The 12,126-nt window shown below is 37.9% G+C and overlaps 1 protein-coding gene across 5 annotated transcripts in view; it reads right to left on the minus strand.

The window, feature by feature from the left end:
* Positions 1 to 12,126, minus strand: part of SOX5 (SRY-box transcription factor 5) — a 488,455-nt gene that overhangs the window by 86,560 nt on the left and 389,769 nt on the right. For all 5 annotated transcript variants that reach the window (XM_068401092.1, XM_068401094.1, XM_068401093.1 and 2 more), the window contains one exon: positions 3,533 to 3,615. In XM_068401092.1, the coding sequence (XP_068257193.1) occupies positions 3,533 to 3,615 (83 nt within the window). The remainder of the gene's footprint in view (positions 1 to 3,532; positions 3,616 to 12,126) is intronic.

Genomic DNA, 12,126 nt, shown 5'->3' on the forward strand with positions numbered 1-12,126 from the left:
ACATCATGTTCATATGCGGCATATAGCAGTACTTTCGATTCATTAGCCTTATTCAGTAAAACATAGTGGCAAGGCTATGTTCAGTTTTGTTCTCGTTCATTTGAAACATAATCACCACGCTGCATCACTCTTGAAAAACAAGACCACATGAAATTTACAGGGAAATAAAAAACAACATAAGAAACTCACATGTAAACCAAGAGGGATTTTACTGCAATGTGGGTGTATTTTAAAGTGACACTTCACGCAATGTTTGGGACTGAATTTTCTCATTAACAGAGGAAAGCTAAAAACTTTTTTTCAAATGCCACTTGTGTCATTAAATGTGGGTATGAGTGACTATGCAGGGCTGGTAAGATAGCTCTTTACCAGAGGACAGGTTCAAGCATGCCTCGTGTTAATTCCAGCTTCTCCAACATGGCCCCATCCCTCTACTCCTTCCTCAACATCTAACAATATAAGTTTTTAGTTTCCACTCTTATTGAGGCATTAGTCTCTCTGTGGATACTGGACATAAAGGCAATCATGTATGGCTAATTGTGGTGGATATCATATGACAGAATCTGTAAATGCCAGTGGGGACTCAAAGGCCGGCAGAGAAATGGAGGGCTTCAGATTACGAACCCATCAGTGAGAATCAACAGGGCATTTCAAAATGAGAGATTACGTTTTCACTGACAAAGGGTATCTTTGCCACAGGAAAACAATCAGGTGTTAGCTGTTCTTCTATAAATATGGTGTGCATTTCATTTACAAAAAGAAATTCGATTTTGACAACCAAGGATAAAAAAGGTACTTCCTGTTGATCTCACAGTACACTACTAAAGCCATGCCTGGACTTAAAATTCTCTAACAAAATAACAAAGACACATTTATCGCTCTACAAACAAACAAGAAAAATTCCTTGGCTTTGTCTTCACTAAGATAACGTTGTGTACTAAATTCTGCTGGGAGCAACAGACTAAGTATTGTGTCAGGTTCTTTGATCTCCCTTGAAAACTACTGCTTTTAGTATACAAAGCTTGAAAGATGAGTGATAGGTAGGACAGAAAAAGAAGGAACATTGTACTTTTCTGACCTTCAACTGTCTGATGACCAGATGACAGAGGGTTTGTAGGGAACACTATGGTTATATGTAATGTAGGGGAATGTCTGAAGTAAGAAGAGTTTCTCCTTGAAAGAGACTGTAATGGCTGCACATTCACTCATGCTATTTAAAGATAGTTTTGGATCAGTTATTCTTGACAAACGTCATGAATGTTTCTTCATGACTGAAGAAACAGTCATCACTGAGCTAAACTAGATTTGAAGAGAGTTTGGAAGGCACAATCCTTCTAGACTAGCAGCTATGCTAGATTCAGCTCCACTCATGTTAGTTAGAGTCCATTCTGAGTACTGTATCATAAAACCTTTCTTAAAGCACATCTAGCCTATCTTGACTCTTTCAAATGCCACCAGAAACTAGAGGCATGTCCAGTTTCTATTAGACAGGTAGTGCAGATAGCTAAAAATCACTGTTAAGACATGAAGACAGACAACTGTAAATTTTTTCTAGCATATACATACCCTTAGAGATCAAGTCTGAAAGAGCTGAAGGAGTCTACAGAGTTAGTAATTTGAACCTCTCCCACTGACTGTCTGCCAAACTCTCCCTCTAATTCCAGACTAAATAACACGTAGCAAAACAACACAGGTGAATTCGGTCAATACTTTCTTTTTAACGTTCTCCTTTGCACAGAAACAAGAGGCCTTTGAGGTTTTCAAATTTTCCACAACCTAAACTCATCTTAAGATGTTTATGAAGTCAGTCACATTTGCACAAAGCCCATCTCTTTATAAGGCAACTGTCATTGTCCTAAAGCCTATTTTAATCAGAATACTTCAGCCCACTACATGCAGAGATACAGCCCAAAGCTGGTCCTGAAATAAAAGTATACCATCCTCTCAACTTACTGGAGCACTGATACATTATTTTAGGACTAGCATGAATGACTGCAAAAATGAGGACAATTAGACTCAGACCTCTATTTTCTCATTGCTAGCTAGCTCCATTTTTGTTTTTCCTTTTTTTCCTCTCTTTCTTCCATATATGTGTTCATGTGTGTTTGGCTATTATAAGCACTTTATCGATACTGACGTTACTCCTCAAAATTTATTTCAGAGGGATGACTTTTATGGCTCCCATGATTCTTAAGCTGCCTACGGTATTTGTAACTCACAGGATCAGAAACTAACACACAGACAGCGTAGCTTTTCATACAAAGGCACAATAGGAATGAATGTATTAACCTCTGTGGTGCATGGAATGTGTCAGCTTACACACTGGCAGCTATTTCTGTGAAACTCAGCTAACTTCCGCTGGCTGTGTTAAAATAAAAAAAAAAAATCTTCCCCAGAACTATGTCCCACGCTCTCGTATGCTGGCCAAACAACCGAACTATCTGATGTTGCAGAGAGTCTACTTCATATTGATGCTGGTCAAACTGAGTTTGAGAACGTATTTTACATGTACTGTTTATAAATGCTGAGCTTTTCCAAGCAGGTATAAAACTCTGACGTTCCATGTGACTTGGCAAATAATAATGAGCTGGGAGACGAATTAGCAATGGAGAGTATGGGATTTTTTTTTTTGTTTCTACAAAAGAGTGTCAATCTGGATTTTGCAGAACTATAGATGATTTGGAGCTTGATTTCATTTTAGTCTCAAATTTTACCCAGCTTCATCCTACCAGCAAAGCATACACGGCAGGTAACAAAATCCAAATTGTGGAGATGAGACATCACATTTTCTTAATTCCAATGACTTGACAAGAGTCATGGGGCTGATCAGGAATACCTGAGGAACATCAGCACCACTATCATTAAGACCTATGGACACCTCCTTCAAAACTTAGAATGATATTGGAAGTTTTGAATCGGATACATCTGGCTACCAGGCCAACTCTTTAATGTAGCTCAAAAAAAAATTCTGTAGTGTCTTTCCACCTGTTTTCTAATTGCCCGTGTTGAATTAGTATAATTGCTAATTATCTGCACTACAGCAGTGCCTAAAATGTGCTGGGTACCATAAAACACTGTAGGAGGGGCCAGTCATTGCTCTGAAGAGCTTACAGCCTAAAAGGACATAATCACGTTAAACGACTTTTAAGCAGTTTAAAAGTGCTTGTCAGGACAGAGTTTTTCTGCCCAGCAATTCGTTTCCTTTTGCTGGTTTACACCCTGCCAGCCTTTACAGTCTGCATCAGAACTATCTAATGGAAAAGACAAGCAAACATAGCGCTCTGTGGAAATTTGAAGTACAAACCTAAAAGTACTTAAATTGACAATAAAGACACAAAAAACATAACAAAAATTTCCCCCAAGGTAAAAGGAAAATGTATATGATTTGACAATTATTTTGCTTCAGACGCAAATTTGATGTGACGAGAACAGACCAAAAACCCCTGGTAATTGCATTGTGTTCAAATGGAAGAGAAAACTGTTTTTTGTATTTACTTAACCTTTGCCTCTTCTGCATTGTTTTCGGACTTACCTGCAGTTGGAGTGGGCCTAAGCCTGGTGCTGCGGCAGCAGCTGCCATGGTAGTTGGGATCAGCTGAACGGGGTAAGGGTCACCTAAGTAAGAGAATAATAGAGGCGTCAGCACCTTTTATCTACTCTCCACCTGCAAATTAAAGTCCTGCATTCACTCTTTCCAAAAGCCTTCTTTTGTGTGCCTTGTTGAGGCCTAATGAAAAGCTCTATTGTGCAGCCTTTTACTAACACTCTTTTCACAATTCTGGCTGAGAGAGGAATGCGAATAAAAGGCACAAGCAATTAAGGCGGAAACCTCATCCTTTTTCATGATGTATTTAGGGAAATGGAAAAAAAAAAGTGCACATTGATCAGAAGGCTGCACTTCAAAAAAAAAAAAAGAAAAAAAAAGAAAGAAAGAAGATGGGGGTGGAGAAGAAGAAAAGGAAAACAGTACAACCTTGATAAGATCACAGCATTAGAAGGGGACAAATTTACAAGCTTGTCCACTATATGAAGTTAACCAAACTCTGCTCACTGTTGGTAAACTGAGCCTCGCACGGATTAAAAATGGCACTCCCTTGACTACTGTGTTTTCTTTTAAGTAAGAACAAAAATCTTGCTTTAGTTTCAGGGTTTGATCCTACAACAGGAACAAGCACGTGAAGTTAAGTAAATCAGATACAAGCCTCCAAAAGCCCTGCGCCAAAACCACTTCATGACTTGTGATTCAATTTTGCTTCTGAGGGAAAACTACTTCAGTTTTAGTAAGAACTGCACTGTGCTGAATGAGATAAAGGGACTCCGTAAAGGTCTAAGAAAAAGTTGCAGATGTTTATAAGAGAAAATTACCTGAGATGGCAAAAATCAAGATGGAGACAGGCATGTTTTAATGTTATGGAGTGCTCACGTTTGGTCACTCCTTACGTATCTGATTTGTTAAAATAAACTTCATACTAGCCCATCCACAAAACTATTAAGAAAAATGGTAAAAAAATAATAAAAAATGTTACATACATTATAACGCTTCTCCAAATGATAAAATGTTTAAGCACTTTCCACTCAAATTAGGATCACCAGAGCATTTCTGTGTGTCCCTATATTCTGGTAGCGTGCTTAATTTCTGTAGCATTAAAACAGATACTTCCATGCTATGGAAAAGGCAGTGGAAATTTATCAGGAGATTTATCAGGAAAATCTACCCAAATGTTCCTGTACATTTCATTAGAGAGGTAGATTAAAAGTTTTCCTCCTTTACTGTGCTTTTTTGAGTGAACTGGGGAAAAAAAAGACAAATTAAGAAGGCAATGCAGCCTGTTCTATACAATCATTATTAGTTATTATTGAATTGAAGTTTATAATGGTAACAAGCCTAAGTTACAGGAAACAGAAAACAAAGGGAAAGAAAATCATCTCATGTTTTTGAAATGTTAGAAATACGCTGTGTTGGTGTATACATGTTCAGGAAAACTGCTGATGTTTATTTTTCCCTTTTATAATGCAACCTTCTTTACAGAGATCTTTTCATTCAAGCATTTTGATCTCCTGTTAAGAATTAAATACCATAAGTTCTAGAAATGGAGGGCTAGAAAAAAAATGGGCAGGCAAAGCATCTTAACAGATATTTAACTTCAATAAGTGTGCTTGCTTATATTTAGGAACTTCTTAAATATTGCTTTGCTGACTGAAGCCTCACAGTCTTTCAAGGCCAGCCAGCCAAGCAATGGGAATCCAAAGGTCCACTTAGGCATCCCCATTCTCAAATGTCTTTGCACCAGCACCAGACCACAACTTCTCTATTTATTTATTTTATTGTCAATGGGCAACAGATTTCTTGACTTGCTGGGATTTTTTTTTTTTCCCCAGAGGATTTCCCATTTTCCTTTGCTTTAACTGAGGCATCCACATTCCATTTTATAACATGGATTGAACAAAATATTTCTTTGACTTGAAATGTTCTGGGGAGTTATCCTGTGACCCACACAATGGGCCTTAAACTTGTGAAGACACGGAGAAGAAAGAAACAGTGGTCAAAGACTCAAAGTCAATGCTATTTAGCTGCTTCTACACCACTAGTAGCTCAAAGGCTAATCCCAGTTCCGTTGCAAAAGACTCCTCTCTAGAGAGGACATTTTGTTCAAGAACCAGCTATGAAATAATATAAAATTATTAATTTCTCAACTGCAAAGAAAAGAACGAGGGGGAAGTTTCTCACTAAGAATGTTGATTTTACAGCCCATTTCAATTTTTAGTCACAAACGATTTTTATTAAAACATACATATTAAAAGATTAACTTCCATGCACTGTCCCACATTCCTCTTCTCTCCACACGTATGTATAAGCCTCAGCCCATTTTCTCACAACCTCAAGCTAATTCATAAATCCCACTATTCTCACCTCCCTAAACAGCCAGGCAGATTCTCATACCCACATCTGTTGTGGCGATTCCTATCTTTTATGGTTCATTTGGTAGATATATCCAGGAGTTCCTTCTGAGAGGAGAACACGCTGAAGTCCCCATGGCCATATGCTTACCCCATGGCCATGTGCGTGGTCACAACCACTGGTTTTGGTGGTGTAGGTAATGCCTCTGGGACTCTTTAGGAGACCATGCTAGAAAGCAACTACTACACCAATACATGCTAACACTGGTTTTCAGAATTCTAAAGAAAAACTACAAATTCATCCTAAAAACAAACTATAGCTGTGCAGACCTAGGCTCTCCTGTTTACCAGGCTGGTTTTTTGTTAGTTCACTCTTTAAAGGGTTTTACATTTTTCCAGTGCTCCAAAATATTTTTAAGAAACAAAGCCAACAAACAAATCTGCAAGGCTTCTGCAACCTATTATGAATCTTTGCATCATTATGGTTTGGTGATACACTCTGCTATCTTGCGTTTACCTTAGGGGTTTAGGAATTCTGTTTATTAAGAAAGTACATCCTGACTGTGCTGCAATTCTTTCACAAGTGCTACTCATACACAGTACATCCACATTACTTCTCCCACAGTACAGACATGGTAGCAGTGACAAAGTTGGAGGAAGGTACAATAATGAGCAGAGACACCATCGGGGTTAGCCATCCCTGTGTTTGTCCTGGTACAAATGTCTAACAAAAGATTGCCTGTCTGGAGGAGCTTACTGTCCACAAAATACAAAAGAGTGAGGAATATGCTCAAATGCCGTGCCATGCCCTGGATCACACAACAGGCCAGTGGCAGAGCCAAGATTAAAACCCTCAGATAACTCTTCAGACAGTGTCCTTTCCAGGGAAGGATCCAAGCCCTATTATCAATGAGGAGGCCAAGCACTTATATAGTCACATCACATAGTGCAGGAGCAGCTGCCACTCCTCAGAGTACTCACAAAGGCCTCAAGTCTTCTCTGATAAATATGGACCTGCTCACTCTTTGCTGTTACTCTAGAATACGATATCTCTTTCTACTGTCCTTAAATTTATTCCCATATCAGACTGAACGTTTTGCCTGAGCAGTTTCAGTTAATTCTGAAGTCTGGGAAATGCAAGTCTTAACCATTTCATTACTTCTTCAGTAAATATCTTATTTTTAGACGTAAAAAGTCGCTACATTTTTTCCAAGCTCTGGGAACATTTCAGGAATGTGAGGCAAGATATACAGTTATTAGAAACAGATATTTCCCAAGTCATTCACAAGTTTGTATCACTGAAAACACCAATAAATTCTCAAACTACTATACTATTCAATTCACAAAATTCACTATTAATCTACTAATGCGTGCAGGCAGGAGTGTACCTCCCTGCATCTTTCAGCTACCAAATGATACATTTTGTGCATTCCTTTCATGTTCCAAACTGTCTCTCATTATCAGTGGACTTTTCTTATATACAAAGCACCGGAGAGAATTTTTGTTGTTGTTTTTTGTTGTTGCTTTTCTTTAGTATGCTTATGGTAAAATCTGGAGCAAGTCAAAGCCTTGGATTTTTATTGTAAGAACGAGGTAAAAATTATGTCATTAGCTGACATATTCTTCTCTAATATACAGTTACTTCCCAGCTACTCGGTGACATCACGCTGAAGAACAGAATTATTCAAGACTGACTACATGAAAAGAGCACAGAAGGACGTACGTACTGGTGATACAACACTTAAAGAAGTGAATGGGATATGTCAGCCTGGAGGAGCTGATGGGGTATATTAGAGGGGTTGGTGCACACTGTGAGCCCAGGAGAATGCCAGTGGCTCAGGGAAGAAAGCAGGCAAGGCTGAACCCTTAACTCCGTGCCAATTCTTTATTTCTCTATACTTCTCTTGGTCCGTCTTCCACAAACATACCCAGAACCTCTTTCCTGATAATTTATGCACTGCAACTTCTTTCAATTTCAAATCACACCTTCATCCTTGCCCAAAATAATCTTCCAAGATCTCGCTTACAAGAGGATTTTTCATGAAGTACATTCACATTTAAACCACTCTTTCTACAAACCTTCCCTATCATCCTCCACTGAAAACACTTTTCTGCGAAAGTAAGTTGTGGTACAGAGCCAAGTGGACATCCTGTCCCAAAACACAAAATAACAACCCTGTGTGTTTAGGAACTTGATTTTCAACTGACTGGCTACCAAGCTCATGGATATTAAATGACTGTAGTCTTGTGGAAATACAACAGTGGCTCTTAAACCATTGATACGTTTTGCGAAATTTTATCAAAGGAGTTTAGTAAGTTAAAAAACAGTAAGACTTTTTTTTTAAAGAGAAAAGAAAGCATAGGAGCTAACATTATGTGTGTTGCACCATTCACCTAAACTCCTAAGATGTTTTTTGTATTCCTTTTTCTGTCACTCATCTCATTTATTCTCCTTCATAGTGTAATCCCCCCTAGTGTCTTGTCTTGTCTCCTGACAGGCTGCAAGCTCTTCAGAGCAGGCACAATTGTCTTACTTGCTATATAAATCAAGTTACATGCTAATGTTAAATTATAATGTTTTGACAGGATTTTTAAGTTGAACCTGATTGTATGAAACAATAGAACTTTTTTTTTTTTCCTGAAACTGTCTTCTTTAAAAAAAAAATTATACCAGAAGAGGAGAAGTAGGGGTTTTATTTCCTATGATTTTTTTAAACTTATTGTTTTCGTCCTACCTGTCTTTCAGGGAGAGCAAGTGAAAAAAGTTGGAGGTCATGGAAGGAGAACTAAAAAAGAAAACAATGTAAAGAATATAAAGAGTAGCAAACAAAAACAAATTCTTAAATTATAATTTCCAAAATCAGAATGCTAAACAGATTCCATGAAAAATATCAGAATAAACATTTCTTTATAGTAGATGCTGTTGAATGAAAAGGAATTCTACACTATCTTCCCCCCATTTTTGACAATCTCTAGAAAAAGCTGCAATAATTTTACACTCAATTTATCACTTAAGTATATTTATAATGAATAACCACAGCTGATGGCTAACTGACAGGTAAGCCACTGCATCTCTTCTCACACTCATTCATTCTCATCCTCACCACCATTTTCCTTTTGGTTTTTTTTTTGGTGTGATGGTGGACATGGAGTAAGAGTTAATCAGATGCTGTGAAAGACATAAGCAGTGTTCCCTGACTTCTGGCTCTAGGCATTAGGGATTTAGATAAAGAAGAAAAAAAGTATGAAGAACCTACCACCAGTGGATTCCAAAAAGAAATCCAAACTGGTTCCCTGATTTTCTTTGAGGATAGTTCTGGACAACATTGACCAACTGCTACCTACAAGGGATTAGCCTATTTTGTATTTTAGAGAAATAATTTAGTCTACAGAAGGGATGGCTTTGGAGGGACCTAAAAGCAGCCTTCCAATTCCTATGAGAAGGTGACCAACAAGACAGGGCCAGGCTCCTCACGGCAGTGTTTGGTTAGAGTACAAAGGCCAACGGACATAAAGTGAATCAAGAGAGGATCAGATTTTCCACATGAAGACAGCCAGACGCTGAAACAGGCTGTCAAAACAGGGTTGTGCAGTCTCTGTCCTTGGAGGTTTTGAAGTCCTGACTGAATAAAGCCCTGAGTAACCTGGTCTTATCTCCTAGATGACCCTGCTTGGAGGATGAGGTTGGAGTACATACCTTCGGAGATCCCTTCCAACCAGAATAACCCTACGATTTCCAGGGTGCCCTTTTTTTTTTTAATATACCTCTTGAATAAATGACAGTTATGCAAAAGCTCTGAGTACCAAGGAAAGCCAGTGTATTTCCACAGAGGTTTATACATGCTCATGAATTTAAAAATCAGAACTTTTAATTGGTTGCCCAACTATAGATAATAGTGCCATAGCACCAGACATCTTTTATGGCCTAGAAACTGAACTGAAACTATCAGTCTGTTTTCACAGGACCCCATTATTTTGCCTGTCTATTTTGTTTTTATCAGCATTATTGTGAGAAGCTACACACAGATTGGGGGCTACGGGATTCTTTCAGTTAGAAATAGTCTTTAGTTGTGCTCTTATTTTTTGCATTCTTTATGCCTTCCGTTACATTTGCAGCATTACAGAAGTGACACATTCTCACGTATGCTAAAAGGCAAAGTTGTTACCAAAAATTCCTCCTTCTTGCTGTTTCTATCCACAATGCTTTTACTCTTTTCTTATCCTGGGGGGAACATGAGGGTTTAGTCATATGCTCATTCTTTTCCAAGGCATAAACAGTAGCCCTGAAAGATGACTAGCATCTTTATAAAGAAGCTACAGTATGTGGTCCTCACAACACATGGTTCCTATTTTTGTCATTCTGATAAAAGCATAGCAATGTCAAAATTTTTTTCTTGTGATTTGGTGATTGTCAATGACCTGTATGTCAGCTGATACAGCTGACACAGTTAAATCAGAAATTAGTGCTCAGTCTCTTTAGAAGCCAGACACATGGACACTGAGCACAAGAAAAATTATAAGACAGTCCACATGATACTCCATTAAACAATGAAACATGTGACTGACTAAAAACCAGAGATACATCAGCAAATTTCCCTGAGGAAGTTTATGGTATTTAACTCATAAACATTAATTTTATTGTACTGTATGAGGAACCAATTAACTGAGAGTTTCATTTTTATCAGACACCGGAATTATTGTTCAGAATATAGATGAACAGTAAATTCAGCATATTTTAATTTTATTAGGCTTGGCTTGTTCATCTCACACATTTTTGCTGATTTTAAAAGGTAATTAGATATTTCATCAATAACTTTGTGCGCGTTATTTTATTTAGAACACTTCCAGCAGCAACGAGCTGATATGTAAGACACATACAATGTACCTATTGTATATTCAGATTTTTCCCCCCTAATTGGATATGGTTGAAATAGTGATTAAAGCACTTTCAGAAAACCTCATGTTGATGACATCTGACTGGGAACACAATACGATTTGTTACAACAAATTATCCACAGGGGAGAGGAGGAATGGGCAAAGAAAAGCAATTCTTGTTTCCAAAATTTGGCATATTTCCATAAAAATAACATAGGTATCAGCAAATAAAAGGCCACCTAAAAGCTTTCCTGAGAATTTGCGAATAATGTGGAAAATATACTTGGGGTAAATCCCACTTCCAGAAATACAGACTTAGTAACTATTGTTTCCTGAGAAAAGAAAAAAAATCCTAAAAATCTCTATATAATTAGAATTCTTGCACACCTCAGTTTAGAAAATTAAATATGTTGTTCTTCATCCTCCAGAGAAGAAACTATCTGGAATCCAACAGCTTCAATCATATTGAAAAACCTCAGGACCAATACAACATACCACACTGCCCTAAGTGGCTAGTCAAAATTTCATTTCCTTTTTATCACGATCATCAAACGCTTAAAGAAGTGACGGAGTGCAGTTTCCAAAATGAATCTTACTTAACACCATTAATTGGGGAAGGCCCATCTTCTTTACAAAGTTTGGGCTACTCTGTGTCTTTTAGTGGAAAGCTAATTGCAAACAGTGCTGCAAATGTAGAACCACAGAGGAAGCATGGGGAAGCATGCTGTCCTGGTGCATTCTGCTCCTTACAGTTAGTTGTTGAAGAATACCCAGTCTACCACTGTTCTCAGCCTAACTCCTTCTGCCTTTTCTGTAAATAGCTCCTCAGAAGCCTTCCCAAATCCTTATTTCATTGCCTTTATTCTCTCTTATACAGAAGAGACAATCATGCCTGAATATTCCACATACAAATCTATACATATGTGCATTAATAAAAGGATCACACTACCTACGACTAAAGAGCAGCCTCCTCTGAAGTAGAACTATGCAGTTTTCAAAGGGCACAATACAAATCCTATCTTCTATCACTTACGCTGTTTTTATACTTTCAACGCACTTCACAAATATTAATTATCTCTAAATAAATTCTAATTATTTCTAAGAGTGGCCCTAGCAGATCTGTATCATCTGGTGTGAAATCTGACTTCAGTGAAGTCAACAGCAACAGCTCCTCAGACCTCAGCAGAGCTGATATTTCACTCGCCATTGCTAAAATGCTGGGAGCCATGTATATTATCTAGCAAGTATCACAAGTGAAGCTGAAGTAGTAACAGCAGTAATAAAAAATGACAGGGTTAAGGAATGCTTGCTGACAATAAAAGGAGAAGGGTTAAATGACCTGAGCCAATCTGC

Source organism: Nyctibius grandis, chromosome 5 (genome assembly GCF_013368605.1).
Source record: "Nyctibius grandis isolate bNycGra1 chromosome 5, bNycGra1.pri, whole genome shotgun sequence".
NCBI classification, from domain to species: Eukaryota; Metazoa; Chordata; class Aves; order Nyctibiiformes; family Nyctibiidae; genus Nyctibius; species Nyctibius grandis.